General features: G+C 40.8%; 1 protein-coding gene across 1 annotated transcript in view; it reads right to left on the bottom strand.

The window, feature by feature from the left end:
- The window catches only part of LOC117464591 (protocadherin-15-like), a 228118-nt gene that overhangs the window by 26348 nt on the left and 182361 nt on the right, over positions 1-19409 (bottom strand). Inside the window, exons 27-32 of the mRNA XM_071206802.1 lie at positions 11729-11838; positions 10540-10680; positions 7884-8011; positions 2527-2757; positions 2151-2239; positions 524-700 (exon numbers count right to left, since the gene is read on the bottom strand). Of these exons, the coding sequence (XP_071062903.1) occupies positions 524-700; positions 2151-2239; positions 2527-2757; positions 7884-8011; positions 10540-10680; positions 11729-11838 (876 nt within the window). The remainder of the gene's footprint in view (positions 1-523; positions 701-2150; positions 2240-2526; positions 2758-7883; positions 8012-10539; positions 10681-11728; positions 11839-19409) is intronic.

Raw genomic sequence — 19409 nt, forward strand, 5'->3', positions numbered from 1 at the left:
TCATTAACAACGGCAAATAACGCGCAGTGAAGGCAAGAATGATCTGACAGCTAGATGTAAAACAGTTCTCTATGCAGTAAAGTGTTTACTAAGTCAGTCAGTTTCACGGTACAACCAATACAACACGCCTGTCCACTTGTTATACTTGCAAATGTGGCTATGGGGTTTACTGATCTGAAACTCTGATGTTTTCCTGGTTCAATCCCATCCCCTGCAGTCAACATGTCTTTAGTATTGAAGTGTATCCGAGTCACTTTAGATCAAAACTCCTCACCCTTAAAAAGGCTCCAAGTCAAAGCGAGGACTAGCAAAGTGTTGTTTGTACTTTTCTATTTTATTGGCTAAGCTGCCAGAAAGAACTCCAAAAAACTAATTGAGGCCAATTTAATTACAAAATTACTTATTTGCAACAGTTTAATTCATTTGAGTCCTTTCACATATTATAATATAAAGACTTTGGAGAGCTGCCATTTTACATCTCATGGATGGAGTAAAATTAATTATTTTTTGGCAGAGCTCTTACTTGTAGAGCTCCTGTCTAGACACGGCTCTGTTTGTCAGCGGGTCGATGGCATAAATCATGAGGTCAGACTTGGTGTAGTCTTCCTGCTCCATTCCTTCTCCATGGCGCTGGGGCCCGATGGTTTCCACGACTACCTTTGCTCCCGGTATCTGTTCCTGGACGTACCGTTCCAAAATGCTGAGGATTAAGAAATAAGATATATTTATTGATGGGATAACACAACAGTCACAACACACACATTAATGTACATACATAAACGTACAAACAAGACTTTTATGACACACCACACGCAGAAAAGACATGCGAAAACACACATGTTTTTTCATTTCCTGTAAGCTAGGCAGACTCACGCTGTGTGAAAGTGATTTGTGTCCAACCAGAAACACCTGCACACAGCAGGAACTGAGGTATATCTAAACATTTGTATTTAAAACCTCATTATTAAGTCATTTGAGTAAGCAGGAAACAGACAAAGCTGTGAACAGGCAGAACTATCATAGCGTAGAATGAATTATGCAGTGTTTGTTTAGTAAAACACATTTGGCTGACTGTGGGAGAACAGTTCCGAAACAGACCGAACTGAAATTGAGGAAAGTAAAAGTAGCATTTAAGCTGCCACCGGGGTGCTGATAAGGTCATTTAATTCAGTGCTTGCGCCCCATTTCTTTTGAACGTCAAAGGAATATCTTTGACGGTTTAATGTTAGCTTCAAGAGACAGAGGGAGGACTACAAAGGTGTGTGTAGTCCTATTATGTTCTGTGTATACATCTTGTCTTCTCTATAACAGTTTTTAAGATTATGTGGAGGGTTAAAAAAAAAAAACAGCTGTCTGTCCTGCCTCTTCCTACAGGTAATGATTTGTTATGTTTTGTATTAGTTAAAATTGTGCAAATGAACATGAGCGTAACGAGCCAGCTGGGTGGGCATGTGTTTCAATAGCAGGTAACAAATCAACATTGTGGAAATGTATCCTAAATAAAATATGCCCTCATATTCCCATACAATAATCTGAATATCTTACTTCCCCTAAACTTCAACAAAGACAAGCTACATCTATAAGTTTAGCATGGTTTGTTTTTCTCATTATTACATCAAGACATGTATTTACCCTGTCACGTAAAATCCCAGTGAGAGCTAGAGTTCAAGAAAGCACTGACAACTTACAAGATAAAAAAACACTATTTATGAAGACTTTTTGTGCTCTCCATCAAGTCTTGTTGATTTCCCCACGGTAGCAATTACAGCGTCAGTCCTTCCTATGGAGACCTGCCATAACTAACTCGATATGGAGAAGCCACTGAATTGCAATACTGCATCACTCACCTACTCGAATTAAACTGTTGAACTCTTGCTCACTTTTTAAGGCTTGCACTGACAATTTAAACATGAAAAGCAGGATGTTTTTTCACCTATAAAAATAACCTAAAGATAAGTATGCAACTGTCACTCAGGGACTAACAATACGTCATGTCAGCAGAGGCTCAGAAGAGCATCAGAATGCTTCTTTAAAATGACCAGGTTTTTCTCAAGACATCTAAGTTTGATTCTCATCACTCATACTGCAGTCCAGCCACCTTTATAATTGAATGGTTCATCAACAACAAAGTGCTGCATTTTGTACGTTACCTGAGCAGCTTGTCTTTGTTTTTCTCCACATAGGTGGGAGGGACATTTGATACGACCACCTGCATGTCCAGCTGGTTAACGACTGACACCTACAAAGCAGAAAATACATTTTAAAACAATTAATTTCTTCATTTAAACTCACCTACAAACAGCATGTTTAGCTGGCCAGAAGCACTGAACTATAAGTTCTCTTTCCAATATAGCAATGCTTTGACAATTTCAATTTGATTTACATTTTTTATTTGAATCAAGGTCATTCTGGGAGCTAAATAAATCTGATAGCAATAAAGTCCCACCATGTTGTTAAATGTGGAGTGTTTAACATGCAGAAAGCTGTTATAAACCTGCCACCAGTGTGAGCAATATAAACACATACCACTATCTCCGCTTTGCTGCTGTGTCCTTGGCCATAGTTGTCTGTAGCAACCACCTCAAATTTAAAATATGACCGCCTCATGTTGCGGTACATGATTGCCGTCTTCACCACGCCGCTGAAAGGTTCGATGATGAAGCCATCTTTGCTGTCTTTAGTGTTTTTACCGGCGGGAGGGGGAATGATGAGCCGGTACATCATCGCGCTGTAGTTCCCAGTGTCTTTGTCGAGGGCCTGTGAGAAGAGGGAAATACAATCCCGACCGAGTGATTATTCTAATCATCATAGTGACGCCGCCACAATATCATCATAATCACCAATATGATAAAATGTCATCAGCACCAACATAAACACGGTGATCAAGTCATTTATCGCCATTATCTAAACAATCAATTATATTATATGATGCGTGATTACCATCATGATTGTGAGCCCACCTCCTTGATTCAATGTGTTTGAGGGGATAACAAAATGCACCTGTCATGTTTATTGATTAGCTCAGAGCGGATACCATGTGCTTTTTTCCAGATTTCTTTTATTCTCTTGGATGAACCTGCTGTGTGTTGCTTGATATAGCACAGTGCATCACCAGTAGGGGGTAAAATGGAGCTTTGTGCTGCATTCATCTGCTCTGTCATGCTGGCTAACTATCAAGACTCTCCCTCATTCACACACACACACCACACACACCTCACATACACGTCCAGACACACACTCAGACAGGCATTGATTTATTGCCGGGTCTTTACAAGAAGGGCTGGCAGTATAGACTACAGATTTTGCAGTGAGCACCCACCACATCAAAGGTAATGCTATAACAGCAAGAAACACAAATGTCTTATTTTTTTATGGCAAAGGAATGAGAAAGTGGAAGCAGGAAAGAGAAGAAGAAATAAAGGAAATATGGAGGCATACATGTAAAAAGGCGAGGGAATAAGGGAGGACTGAGAATAGATGTACAGATCTATTTTTCGTCGTGTAACTTGCAGTTGTGAGAGACACAGTTAACTTTTCAGCAGTACATCAATAATATCAACCACCTGTTTGAACTGAAATAGCACAGGTGTGGAGTACAGACCTGATTATTTTCTATAGCACCTAGCGAGAGTGTCCCAAATCCACATGCATTCAAACTCGAAGCAGGATTAAGTGAAAAAATGAGTGCTATAATTTTGAGAAAAAGAAAACATGTTTTGCTCCCTTTAACAAGCAGCACTCTAATTGTGTCTTTCCTCCCCATGATGTGCACTGAGTGGCAGTGTACTCAAAAAAAAAATATATTGACAAAGCATTTACAAGAAGAAAGCAAGTGCTGTAAACATGTCAGTGCTTTCAAAGCCTTCCTCATCTACTGTTTAGCCCTTTTTGAAAAGAAATCCACTTTGTCGAGGCTAAAACACGAGTATGAGTCACCTCTCATGTGAAAGCTTTTTTACAAGATGACTGAATCATTCGGTAAGACACGGAAGTAAGTAAATGCTTCCATTAATGTCCAAGGCACAGCTGTGGCAAAACATGGGGGAAAGGCAAACAATTGCTCACATGTTGCTGCAAAAATCATCAACAATGAAAACATTTGAATCACGAATAAGAGAATGGATAAAAGCACTTCTCCCATTCCAGTTATTTTGTGACATGATTTTCATATTTCTACTATTTCACTTTGGGATGACCATGATGGAGTATAAAATTATTCATGCTTGGGTAATTTCTCAGAAAGCTACAGGATAATTTCTGCTGCTGTGGCGTTTTGTCATCTCAAACTGATGCATTATTTAAACTTGACTTCCTGGGTTGTATTATATCTTCTCACGAGTGCCTCGAGCAACACCCCTACAGAAATGCAGCTGCTTGAATTTAGTTTAATCCCAGAGCTTTTAGTGGTATGGACACTGTGACGGAGCGGATCACATGAGTGACTGACTCCGCCACGGACAGCCGACACACACACACGCACACACAGTCACACACCAAGCATTTCCTGCTCTCTATAAAAAGAAACCATGCAATGTATTATTTATTGTGTATTTGTTAATTTGTTAAATGATTATGTTAAGAGGTGGTTAACCTGTTTATGTTTGGGTCGAATTGTTATATTGAAATGTGGTTTGTAGTGTAATTGTTGTCACCTGTTGACGGTAAGCCTGGTGGGAGGGGCTACGGGTTAATAAGGGACGGGGTTAGCCCTGGAAGGGGGACTTGGGGAATGTTGCACAGAAGGCAACAGCTGGGACGTGTTCGAGAGATCGTTGCAGAGAAGGCAACAGCTGAACACGTTTACTCTCCGGGAGTGATGGACGGTCTGATTTGGACGTTTATTTTGTTTTGTTTAAGTTGTGCTGGTTCGTTATTTTTATGTTTTGCTGCTGTTATTAAAGTTTTGGAGCTTAACCCAACCGACTACGCCAGTGTTTTGAACGGAGAAATAGAGCCCCGTCACATATGGTGTCAGAAGTGGGATGGCTAGTCGGAAAGTGCTGGGCGGCGTTGCGGAGCGGCGAACGGGACTATGATCCCGGCGTCAGCAGCAGGAGGAGAGCGCGGCTGCCGGGTCGGAGCGGGCATGGGAGACGGAGGACGAGGATGAGGACGGATCCTGGGTGGGCCCAGCGGCTCCTGCGGCCTCGGGGTCGGCCAGTGGACCAGGGCGAGAGGGGTTCCTGTTGGCGGAGCTTCGGGACCTACGGACTTCTGTTTCGGTTGGTGATCCATATCTTCGGTCGGACTCCGATGGCCGGCCTGGTCGGCCGGCGCCTGGGTGGAGGCACTGTGCGGTGCGGAGATTCCACAGTGCCAGTGCGGTGAGGACATGCGAACTGTTTGTTGTGGTTTGGGACGCATTGCCAAAGCGTGAAGGTGGCTGTTTGCCTTTCCAGGTTGCCGCACATCGCCAACCTTTGGGAGGGAGAGGATAATGTGACGGAGCGGGTCACAGAGTGACTGACTCCACCACTGACAGCCGACACACACACACACACACACACACACACACACACACACACACACACACACACACACACACACACACACACACACACACACACACACACACACACACACACACACACACACACACACACACACACACACACACACACACATGCAATTTCTTATTTATTTTGTGTTTATTAATTATGGGGAATGACTGTTAAGAGGTAGTTAACCTGTGTATGTTTGGTTCAGATAGTTTCCTCATGTTTTGAGGAAATTACATTTATGTTGAAATGTGGTTTTGAGTTGATTGTGTCACCTGTTGACGGTGAGCCTGTGGGAGGGGCCATGGGTTCAAAAGGGACGGTGTTGGTTCCTTGTTGGTTGGGTTTTTTTTGGACTGTGTCACTCTGAAGAATGTTGCAGTGAAGGCAACAGCTGGGACGTGTTCGGGGGTTTGTTGCAGAGAAGGCAACAGCCAGAACACGTTTACTCTGAATGAGTGAGGGACGGCCTGTTTGTGGATTTTATTTTGTTGTCTAACTTGCGCTGGTTCGCTATTTCTTTTTGTTGCTGATATAAATAAAGTGTTTTTGGAGCTTAAACAACCGACTAAGCCATGTATCGAATGGACGAATTGAACCCCGTCACAGACACACACTGAAAGGAAAGTTTGAAAGTAGTTTTTAAAAGGGAAAGGCTGGATAAAGATTAAAGGGCACATCTTGCATCTGCATTAGTCGTGGTGGGAGAAGTGACACACGTCTTGGGAAGAAAATGTGAAATATTGGTTTTGAGGGACAAAAGACTCTTGGGAGGTCCTCAGTAGGTTTGCCAATGTGGGTTCCATCTGCAATCTGATCAATATGTGTGTTCTTGCAGCCTCTGAGGGACAAAAGACTGAAGCATATGCACTCGAACACGTTGAAGCAATACACACAGGTTACAACTGGAGCCACTCACTCACACAATCCTCATTAAGACAATGTGCATGCTTCAGACAGATGTGATGGAATTAGCCATACTTGAGTGAAAACGCACATTTCTCAAACTTTCCCTCCGCCTCTCGTCTCACTCACGCTTTCATCTGAATGTTAGCAAATGTGCCGCGAGCATCCCTGTCCATCTCTGGAGTCCGACCCCCCCCCCTCGACTCGATCCACCTATCCATCCACCCATGAATCATGCATGTCTTCCCTACCTTCTCCTGTCCAGTCCGTTTGTCTCGCAGCAGGAAGGCAGTTATCGAACCATCTATCTTCGCTTTTCCTTCAAATCTACCGCCTCTCCCTGTGGCGATGGAGCCGACTAGCAGGCTATTAGTGTTCCCTGTCAGTCTGTTCAAGTATTTAAAGAGGTCAGATGACTTTAGAGCATGTTACTGTAAACCAGCTCCAGCTTTGACACTGACGATCCATAGTCAAAACCACACCGCCCTCAGGTATTGCGAACAATAATTTGATACGAGTGATAAAAGCACCTTCTTTACTGTCTCTCATCTTCCCTGTCACTCCCACACTGTGTGATCTAATGAAGCGGGAATATCTAAGAATGATCTTAAAAACTGTAATAAAATACAAGAGAGCCTACTTTTCTGCCGGAGAACCCGCGGGAGTCTCTTGTGGCATCCAGGCTCATTAAAACATATTGCTTCTTCTCAGATAGAGGCTGAGATCTCTATGACCCATTTTGGGCCCTAAAAGGCATTTTAATGATACGAGAGTCGCTCAACTTGTTTACAATGATATGAAATCCTCCAGAGTTAGGTGAAATAGACGGAGACACAAAGAGATGTGTCAACTCACAGAGAGAGAGGTGGATGTCGAGGGAGAGAAACAGAGAATAATCGTAGCAGTTTATCTTATTTCTCACCGGACTGAATATTATCTTCATTCAAAGTAAACAACACAAGTACAAGCACGCACATTCTCACTGGCACTGTGAGCCCATTAACACAGAGCTACATAAAGGTGGAAGCTGTCAAGGCTACTTTTCTGTCCACGTCGTAATATTTTGAGTCTCACATTAAAATAAGAGGTATTATTTTAGGTAGGAACTGGTAACACAAGTGCGTATTCAAAGCTATCCATGCAACAATATTACAAACTGAAGCCTAAAGAATTGTAATAAAGTAAGCTTGGAACAGATGATTGTATTAATGTACTGTAGAATGTGTCCATTGTTAGCCCTTACTTTATTGCTCCCCACAAAGAAAACCTAATCTCAGCCACAGCAGGGAGTGGGTGGACTCATCCTTAAGGTGGATGCTAAAGTTGGATCTTATGAAATACTATTTGAACAGCAGTGGCGACGACTGAAACCATAGCAAGTAGGCTTTGCTTCATTATTAATATTATATTTCCACATGTTCCTACAGTTTAACCTCCCCCTGCGGTTTGATTTGATGTGTATGTGTGTGATTTCTGTACCTGTACTTTCAACACGGAGGTGAACGTTTTTGCATCTTCAGCAACCCCTCCGATGTAAAGAGGTCTGGAGAAAAGCGGCGGGTGGTCGTTCTCATCCTGGATGTCGATTACCACTCTAGCTGTGTTGGCTAGGAGACAAAAAAACATAATAATTAAACATTACGATACACGTTTGCATCTAGCACTGGAAAGAGCGCAGGAAGGGATCTTCTGTTAAGCGTGTTGTTCAGTATTTGGGAAAAACATCAATCAAGTCGGAAATGAATTTAGATGGACAACACAGAATCACCTGTAGCCAAACCTGTGCCTCATCGCAGCAAGGACATTAAAAGCAGCTAGCTTTTGCATTGCCTGCTGGTGTCACACCTATAATTATTGCAGCAGCTGTTGCTATCTTTGCTTGTAGGTGATAAAATAGACACTGCTTATCTAAATTGACTGCTGCTGCTGTCCTTTTCTATAGGTATTAGAGGTCGGCAAGTGTAAAATTGGTCTGACAATGATTGAGCAGTCTCTCCCAGTGGAATATCTGCAGCCAAAGTCAAAACACATTTCCATGAAATGCTCAGCAATGTTTTAAGAAAACAAAGACAGACAGGTCATGGATAGTTAAAGCAAACACACTGAAAACCTGGTGTAAAATACCAATCATCTCCAAAATTAAAATAGTAATAAGCAGCAGTCAAAGATAATGTTTTGAAAACAGCATGCTTAGGGTTAGTCTTTAACAGGGGAGAGTGTCTGAGAAACGACTGAAGGATTGTTTGCTTCTTTTGAACAGCTGATAGAAGAGAAATACTGACATGTGCTGTGGAGAAAATAACGAACAGGAAGCTGCAGTGGAGGTGACCCTACTCTGAACCATGATCCCATCTTTGAGATAAACACAACTTCACTGGTCATGACCGTTGACAACATCGTGGTCTTTCCAAGTAAAACGTATTTAAAAATGGTCTAAAAAAAGTATGTGGCAAGTTTCAAAATCAAAGGTTGCAACTATTAGACTGTTAGAGGTATTTTGATACATTCACAAACTGCGGTAAATCCATTTTAAATGACCAAAAATAGATTTCAACATTACTGTAATTCAACTGCACATTCAGTACAGAACATGTTGGCAAGGAGCCTGTGTCATTCATATTCAGCAACTTAGACCGACTCACATTCAGTCTTATCTGTCCAAACACAGGGAATTGTGAATCACACCCACGTAAAACTACAACACAATACATCAACCACACTGAGTAAAAGGGTGGACATCATGTGCCAAAAGGGAAATACAAATCCCAGGATTGTGAAATGCAAACTGTTACTCCATCAAAGACAGAACGCATTTCAAAAACAATGTTGAATAAATGGAACTATGCAAACAAACCAGCGTAAGCAAAAGCCATTAAGACAAAACAACAAAACGTCTATTTAGGATTCGAGTAAGGAACCCGGATTAACACAGTTAGAACATTATTGATTTGCTGCTTGATTAACATGTGCACCAAAACAATTGCTTTTGTTAATGACTACATTGATCTGCAGTTTTAATACTTCCTAAAAATTAAATTCCAACAGTGTGGTGAAATGACAATGGCATGTGGTAAACACTTTAATTAAAATAAACATAAGAAACCTGGGGAGCTGAGTATCAATTAGGAAGAAGGAGGGCAAATCTTACGTAAGTAAGAAAGACAAAAAAAGAGAGAAACCAGCAGATACAGAAAGTTAAAATAAGAAAGAAACAAGAAGGAATGAGGCACTAATTAGAGCTTTCTCACTTTGATTTAAATTGAAACCGTGAAAAACATTTTTAGTAGCTCTTCAAATAAAATGGAATTATTGGAGGGATTGAAAAGTAGAAGTACCAAGTGAGAGAAATATAAAAGGCTTAGTGCTGTTTTAGGAATACGGCATGTTCTGTACAACTTCACACTGACCTGATCATTCTGTTCTCATATGTGGACATTTGTCTTGGTAGCACTAACTACTGTTCAGATCAAATCAAAACAATTCCAAACTGCACACCAACTTTATTTGGTCACTTTTCATCAGTGCATTGTGGACAGTTGCATAATTGCATATCAGCATTTGATAGCCAATGAGAAAGCATTTGAAACAGCAAGCAATCGTACAGACAATCTGGTTCAGCCGTCAGGTTCAATAGACAACTGAGAAAGAGGAAAGGGATTATTGGAAGGTAACAACAGCAGCCAAGGCCAAATGAAACATGTCTTCGAAGACGAATAACTGTATAGAAAAGGTGAAGAGGTAAAACGTAGAGAACATGAGAGACAGCTTTAGAGAGAAAGAAAGTGTGAGTGAAAGTCAGAGGTGAGTGCATGTGAACAAGAGAAAGCTAAAGCCTGTGGCAAGTTTATCTTAACAATATCACATAGAGGGTAATGCACTGCCTTTGTGTGAGTGTGTGTGTGTGTGTGTGTGTGTGTGTGTGTGTGTGTGTGTGTGTGTGTGTGTGTGTGTGTGTGTGTGTGTGTGTGTGTGTGTGTGTGTGTGTGTGTGTGTGTGTGTGTGTGTGTGTGTGTGTGTGTGTGGGGATCATTAGAGAGAAGAAAACTTGTGATGGCTGCGGTGATGCAACCCGATGTCAAAAGTTAGTCGTGTAATCTTAGAGGAGGAGAGATCACAAACACGACCGCGCACTCACTCTTAGAGGGGACCCTGAGGTTGGAGGACACCACTCTCATTGAGTCTGCTTCAACCTTCAGGATGTAGCTGGAGTTGGCTTCGTAGTCCAGGTGCTTGGCTGTTGAAATCAATCCTGTTGTTTCATTTAATGCGAACATACCTGGAGAAACAAGAGATCAAGGAAGACAGCAGGAGTGGGAGAAACAGAGCAAAAACATATAATAAAGCAGTTTGATAGTAAGTTAGTTTAAAGGAAAGTTTAAAGTGTCATACAGAGTAAAAAATGAAGGTGTTAGCACTTTCAACAATTTTTTAATTGGAAATAGATTTCAGCTTTTACTCATCAGTATAAGTAAACGTTGATTGCACAATGTAATGAGCATAGAGAAATGAGCACCCTCTGCCTTAAAACCAGTCTCCCTAAAAGCCTCGCTCTCCACACCCCGGGAACATTAAGGATGGAGGCTATCTCCTGTGCAGAGTTGCTTTTTTCTTCAATGAAATAATCTAGCATTAGCTTAAAAGTAGCTAAAAGTCTCCAGATGATCATTGCTCATGATTTGCATAAAGCTGAGTAGTTGTTTCGGTCTCAGCGGGAGACATACTGCACAGACCCTGTATTCTGTAGCAGAATATCTGTGGACTCGGAGGAGCCTTGAGAAAGAATCAGAATACAACATATTTCTTGCTTTTCCCTAATGATGTGAAAAAGGCTGAATTTGTCGCTAGTTGCAAGCTCTGAGGATAAATGGAAAGCGATCCGGTTGACTTTGAAACAGTGGCGCCAACAATAACACCAATTGGAAACACTAGGAAGTTGAAAAGTGGTGTATTGCAACTTTAAATAGGAAGCTTAAGTACACGACCAAATGACTAAACCATGGCCAGACTTGACAATTAAAGGGTTTCAAATCTGATAAAATTAATATGCAATTTAATTCTTGTATGAATTTGATCAGGTTGTGTCGACAAAGTTGGCCTTTTCCAGTAGTGATGGTGGCAATAATGCACGTAAAGCTGTTATTGTTATTAAACACCAGAAAAGGTTTACAAAGAAAATGGTCATTCATGTTATTCATAAACTTATACACACACAGTCATGACTCGCAGCCATTAATAACTTGCTATGGTAAGTGAACCAGCAACTTTATCTGCAGTGAATTCAGCCAACTGCAGCCCACAACAGGCCCTTCTCAAAGTCTGCTCACCTCCCTGGTTGCCGTCGGTGATGGAGTAGACGATAGTTTGATTGACAGCAGCGGCCATGATGGCTCCCACCGGGGTTCCTACGGCAGTCTCCTCGCTCACTGGTAGAAACCTGGGAAAGGATCAGTCAATCAATATCAATGGATAAGAATATTAAATATGTATATGAATGTGGGGGCCACTTGCTCTCAAGGGTCGGCTGCAATTTGGCAAGTTATGTACAACTGAGTGTTATATCCGTCAAATACATTCCCCTTGTTTAATTTCCAGACAGCTTATGTTCCACTTTGGGCATAGCAATCAGGCAGGAAGTTGTTCTTGTAGTGGAGATAAATCATTTGAACACATCATTTTAGAATATGAAAGTAATGTCTGACAACACTGATCATCAATGCACTGCTGTTGAGCAATCATTTGTCAATTACAGTATGATGAATGTCAGTCTTACATCAGGAAATGCAGGTGGTCAAATCAGTCTCTAACACTGAAAACGCACTGCGACAAACTGGCATAACATGAGTCCTGTTTAAAAGTACAAAATAATTGTATGAATATAGGGTTATCCTGGGCAAAGGTTGGAATCATTTTTAATAATTAGGGCTGTTACTGTCAATCTGCTGATTGTTAAATGTCAGAAGAGAAAGTAAAGAATAGCCCACCATCATTGTTCATGAACCCAACAGGACGCCTTCAAATAGCATATTGAAATGAAGATAGAATTGACTGTTTTTCTTGGAAAAGAGAAAAACCGAAAATCCTCCCATTTGAGAAGCTGAGAACAGAGAATTTCTGATGTGTGCTTGTTAAAAGTTGATAAGATAAATAGTAACAGTTGTCTGTTGATCAACTAGTGTGTTGTCAACAAAGTGTTTCATCACTGAAGTTGTAAAACATACACAGCTCGCAGCGTTGGTCTTTTGAGGGCAGTGTTTCACACACAGACTTTACTTGGTTGGGTATTTGCTATACATGTTCGTTTTGAGAAATCTACTGAAAATCATTCATCCAATGGCGTTAAACAGAGAGAGAGAGAATAGCTGGTATTAAGATAAAAGACATGGACATAGAGCAGTGATTCCTATACATTTATTCATGTAGGTGTCCGGACAAAATATCATTGATTGCCACATATTATAATTGTTTACTTTTTGGGTAACATCTTACTTGCTCTGCTCCCACTTTCTCCCTCTCAAAAAAAACATTGGCTGTGGCTGTCTTTTCAATAATTAATTGAAGAAAGAGTGGGTGTGCCTCCTACTGCGCAACCAAAACACTGAATGTATTATCTGGTGCACATTGTGATTGTGATATATGTGATGTTAAAACATTGTGTTATCCTGTATATTTGTTAAAAAAAACTGGGAGTCTGACAGGCCTTGTTACTGGCCTGAGCCGGGCAGTTAAATTACAAGGCAAGGCAAGTTTATTTATATAGCACCTTTCAGCACCAGGCAATTCAAGGTGCTTTACAAAAATGAAAGACATTCAGATAATGGCATTTAAAAACAGTAAAAGATAATAAAAGAAACATTAAAAGAAAAATGAAAGACATTAAGAAAATGGCATTTAAAATCAGTCATTAAAAAGAAAAGCTAATAAAATAAACATTAAAAGATAAAAAGTTACAGTGCAGTCTAAGATATGAATAGTTCAATTATTTCGGTTGTTGATTTTTTATTTATTCACAGAACCTCCCTTTGGAAATCCGAACATTTCCGTCCCGATTGTTAATTTAGACTGATTGTTTTCACCATGTTTTGCTCGCATGACATCCACAATCGGACCCTCAGGAGGGTGTACTAGCCCCCTACTCTGCTTTGCGTTCCATAACAAAGTCTTTAAGTGTTACCTGAACACCCCGTGTTACCAAAACACTATTGTTCACCCGTCGGTGCTGTGATACTTGTTCCTCAGTACAACTCACCTAAAAACTGATCGTAAACCCTGGCTACGACGGATATCCCAAATATCCTACTTTCGAGAAGTCCCTCTCATAAATGTCATGGAGAAATTAATTAAGTTTAAATTTAAAACATTAAAAGAAAAAATAGATGGATACAAGTTACAGTGCAGTCTAAGATATGAATAGTTCAATTAAAAGCAGCGACAAAAAGAAAAGTCTTCAGCCTGGATTTAAAAGTAGTCAGAGTTGCAGCGGACCTGCAGGTTTCTGGGAGTTTGTTCCAGATATTTGGAGCATAATAACTGAACGCTGCTTCTCCATGTTTAGTTCTGACTCTGGGGACAGAAAGCTGACCAGTCCCTGAAGACCTGAGAGATCTGGATGGTTCATCATTTAGCAGGAGGTCAGAAATGTATGTTTGGGCCTAAACCATTCAGTGCTTTATAAACCAGCCGCAGTATTTTGAAATCTATTCTTTGACAACATCAACAACTTCCAGAGGTCTTGTTTTTGTCCACCTGCGTCTCGTTGCATGTGGTGGGTTGTTTTCCCTGCTTGCAACCCTGATAGATTTTCTCAGAATCTGGCAAGTCTCACATTTCCAGCAGATTTCGCTCAATTTAATAAACCGCAAACAGTCATTAGGCCAACTGTCACAGCTGGCTAAACATTATAACATGGGCTACCAACTGGCTTGGCTATCAAGTAATCACAACGTGATAAATGGGACTGTTGGGAGGCGAGTGTGTGTGTGTGTGTGTGTGTGTGTGTGTGTGTGTGTGTGTGTGTGTGTGTGTGTGTGTGTGTGTGTGTGTGTGTGTGTGTGTGTGTGTGTGTGTGTGTTTGTTAACTTCAATTCTAGCTCATTGCACCTCCAACCACCTGTTCCCAAACGCCCACAACAGCAAGTACAGTAATAAACCTGAAGTTTATTGAATAAATCGAGATTAAATGGGGGAAAACATTTTTTTTTGGCAATGCAACTTCAGGAAGTTTAAATAACAGCAGAAGGCCATTTACAACACTTTGAGTTGCGTTGCAGTAAAAGCACAGATGTTACAAATAACATGAACTAGTGTCCCAGTCAGCAGTGACAGTGGAGCAGCATGCACACCAGGACCCTCAAGCCACCATCAATTCAATCATTGACACCTCTGCCTTTCCTACTGTGGCATGGCACAATGTCTTCTTAGAAAAAGGCTTGTGAAGCAATGTTTTTATACATATACAATAGAACGTTTTTTGGTGGTCAATTTCTGCCATAATTGCATACAGTAGTTATTTGCGTGATTGTTTTTATTTATTTGTATTGTGTCAAACATAAATAACTGGCCATGCTGGAACAGGCTTCAAGGACATCTGTTTTGTTAAAAAGAGACCAGCAGCCAGAGAAACCAGAGCAAATACAAATAATACTAAAAAAAGAAATGCTCCTTATTTGTTGTCCAACCTTTAAAAACATGTATTTAACATTTCATAATCATTAGTTTCTGTCATCGTGAAATCTTTCTTCAATTTTTCCTTTTGATAAATATTTTCTCAACTGATCACAATATGAAAATACAGACTAAAGTGCACTACAGTAATTTGCCTTAGAATATATTGTGGTTGAGGGGATAGAAGAAAAGAGCAAAAAGGGTTAAAACCAGTCCCTTGCCGGACTTTATTTTGTTATCAGCAAAGAGCCAAACCTGACATTAATGATTCAAAACAGAAACGGTTTTAGTCACATCCATGTACCTATCAAACTATACAGAATGGAGCTATAGGATTCAAGGAACAAGCTTTTTCTGAACTCACCAAAAATGCAAATGAGTGTGTTTCCACGGTCATTCATATTGTGCACTCGGAACAGAAAATGATTAAACCTCAAGTCTGTAAAACAAGGCCTTCAATACATTTGGGCTTGTTTTATAGTAATACAAATTTTTTATACCTCTGCTTTTGCTGAAGTATTTGGCCCTTTCTGCCTCTTATGTAGTCTTCTTTCTCTTAAATCCACCTACTCCTTCCCCACTAAAATGCCTATTTCCCCTCTTACACCTACATTCATGTCCACTTGCATTTTTCATTCTGCATCCAAATGTCCTCTTACCGCCATATTTTACCTCGTTCCCCCAAACTCTCTTCCCCCCCCCGGCTGCTGCTTCCAGCCAACATCCCAACAGACCTCGGCTACAATTGTTATCCATTCCTCCATCCCTCTCTCCACAATGGCTGTATGACAAGGGTGAAGAAGCACAATCGAGAGGATGCCCACACATGTCCACACACGTGCACACACACACACACACACACACACACACACACACACACACACACACACACACACACACACACACACACACACACACACACACACACACACACACACACACACACACACACACACACACACACACACACACACACACACACACACACACCAGACTTCTTGCACACATACAATACAATGATAGCATCCCACATCTACGTCAAAACGCATTCACTGGCATACAGATACACACCGCACATGTGTAGTGAATGGCATAGTCCAGATAAACACACACACATGCACACACAGCTCATTATCGGGCCCTTATCCCGCCTCCTGTCCTCTCTAATCATTCTGTCCTTACTACAGCAAGCTGGGCTCACACTGATAACAGAAACTGACACACATGCACACAAATGTGCTTCTTTATATACTTGTGGGTGCCATTGTAGGGACTTTTATTGCCGGCTTATTCTAACTGTAATACAATAGCTCTCATAAGAACCCTAAATCCCACTCTTTACCATAAAGAATGGCAGTTCTACTGTTTGGCGATGGCATTTTTGAGACGGTGTGAATGGAAAATGTTAAATAAACATCATTTATATAGCACTTTCCCAGTCTTTGCGACTCCTCAAAGTAGTTTTGCATACACAAGTCAGAATTCAACTATTCAGACTGAAGCAGAGGACGCCATACAAGTTGCCACCTGCTCAGGGAAACATCCACACACATCCAAACACATTCAAAAGCATTTACACACATTGATACACCATTTGCAATGCCATCGGGAGCAATTTAGGGTTCAGTATCTTGCCTGAGGACACTTCAACATGTCGACTGCAGGGGCTGGAGATGAAACCTTGACTTCCCATTGGTGGACGACCATTATCCGTGCTGAGCCCCCAGAACAAAGCCCCAGAACAAATCTTGGTAGTGATTTTCATATATAGACACTACACAGGCAAACACAGCTGAACAGACTGAATATATGCCGTGGTAAATCTACCCTAACAGGGCTGCAGGAGTGTGAATGGATAATGATAGATGTTTGCTATGATTCTTTCTTATATCCACTGTCATTTCTTCGTCTCACTTATTATGCTTTCCCGCTTTTTAGCCAGTCTCTTTCAGACAAGTAGGATACATCATCTTCCTTATTATCATTCTTCTTCTTTCTTCTTTCTCTACTGAAATTCTGTTTATGTCCTTTCTCTTTCTTTATCTGTTTGTATCTTTTTTTCACGGCCATCTACAATATCCTCGGTGCTTTATTTCGGTTGGCCTCTAGCAATGTGTTCTCACAGGAGGCGCTTTTTTGTTCTACACGACAGTCACGTTTGATCGACTTTGTGACATACTGTACGCTGTGTGGGAGGCCATGCCTGAAAGACAGAAAGGCAAACCCAAGTAGGACAGATATTATTAGCTAATATTAGCAGTAATTGGTTTTATTATTATCTTAGCTGGGCATATGCTGGTGATATTTCTTGATGACCAGCCGCTACATTAAGCCCAAATGAAAACGCTGTCCTCTCCTCCTGTTGTCAGATCTCTCACTGTATCTCCCCCCCGCCCCTTCCCTTCCCAGGGGGTTATTCATTGACTGCAGGCATTTTCATTAGGGGAATGTAAAGCGTGGGATCTTAACTGCCTGCAATAATACACTTTAGAGGCTGGCAGGAGTAGTGTAAGTGATTTCTTCTCCTGCTGTGGTTATTTTTCACTGCTGAAAGGCTAACACTTTCAGATCACATGTGCTTACAATTTCAAGAGCTTGTTGAGACATGCTGGTTGAGATCCAAACATTTTTCGATAAGGCAGGTGTTGCAATTTCACAACCCTTTGACTCAGTATGAGGTTGTTCAAACTGTCGCTTTTCATCTAACATTAGCGTAGTATGGTGTAGTAAAATGTTTTGGTAGTTTGACAATATTGGTGATTTATTACAGATGCCAAGGCATGTAACTGCTGTCTTTTCCTATTTGTTTATTATTTCTGCTTAGTACTGTCTGAAAAATCCCTCTGGCACTCTCCATCTTTCTCCAACCCACATATGCCATACTGGCTCACACATGACCTCTGTATATTTGACACTGAGAGATACAAAGAAACCGATGATCTTTTCTGAGTTCAGTCGGCAAGAGTCTTTTTTCTCTTTCACAGCCCACTTCTCACCTTTTGCTTTACAGTCTTGTCGTAATTGTCAACTTAGAGTCAAACGGGTTGGTATCTCTCAAACAGGCTGACCTTTATTGGAGCATGGTTGAAGTACTAATACATAAAACATACGCGCAACAGAGCAGCGAAGGAAAAGAGAAGCAGCAATATGTACAAGGGCTTTTTGAGAAAAGAAGGGACTCGAAGCCAAGGTGATGTATAGAGTCTTTGAGAGTCTTTATATGTGTGGAAATATGCTGCGACAAGAACTTCCATTTAACGTCAGTTCTGTACAAATCCTTGGTCCAGCGTATCTGTATGTACACAGGCTGATACCATCTTCCCCTCGCAGTCTCAACCACCATTTGTTTTAAAAAGTGTTATTAAAAAACTCAAGTCCAATGAATAACAAAAACCCTGGCTTTTACATATTTGTTGAATTTATCATATTGGATAACATAATGGTCAACACCTTTATCCAACTGAATATAAAGGAGAATTAGTAACTGTAAGATAACTTAGCATAACAAGTCTTATGGTTTCAACCAAAAATAATTCAAATGATTAGAACTTCCACTTCTAGGGCTAAGGTTATGTGGTGTACAAGCTAAGACTACTGTTGTGTTTGTGGATTTTGAATAAACATGAAAAATGTAGACATATATTGTAGTAACTGTTGTTGTTTTTGTTGATATGGACATACGTCTCAAATAAAAGCCTATGATGGAAGAAACAGACTGCAGTCAAATGTCTTAAAGTGATCCCCCTGCGTGTGCTGCCGTGTGTCATGCTGTCTGTGGAGTTGTTTCAAAGTCACATTTGTGTGTCGTGTGTCACAGTAATAGAGTGGAGAGACATGAGGAGATGGTCGTGATTTTTCTTGTGTCATCATGATTACATTCTCTGTCTCTTGAAACCACCTCGTCAATCTCCCTCTCTATTCATCATGTTACTTTATGTATTCGTATCAGACGATTGGCAGTTGCAAGCACGTCTACTAATGACAAATACTTAAAAAATGACTTCGATGTGTACAACCATGCTGAAAAACCGTAGATACTCATTAAAAGAGAAAAAGGGACTGGTGTGGCATTGAGTCATGCTGTACTGTGTGTGTAAAGTAGCTTTCACAGTAGACGCAATTGTCTCCAGCTTTGAGAAGACAAACAGTTAACATCAAACAAGTAGGAACTGACCACGCAGACAAAATGACTCGAAAGCAGCCAGCTGTTTGTTCACAAGCTGTTTTCATCCTTCCTCAGTGTCATTTATATTCATTGTAATGCAATCAATTACTAAATGCCTATGGATGAGTTATAGGAGTTGTACTGTGTCATGTACCATGAGTAAGTGAGCCCAATTTAAC

This window comes from Pseudochaenichthys georgianus, chromosome 19, assembly GCF_902827115.2.
Source record: "Pseudochaenichthys georgianus chromosome 19, fPseGeo1.2, whole genome shotgun sequence".
In the NCBI taxonomy this organism is placed as follows: Eukaryota; Metazoa; Chordata; class Actinopteri; order Perciformes; family Channichthyidae; genus Pseudochaenichthys; species Pseudochaenichthys georgianus.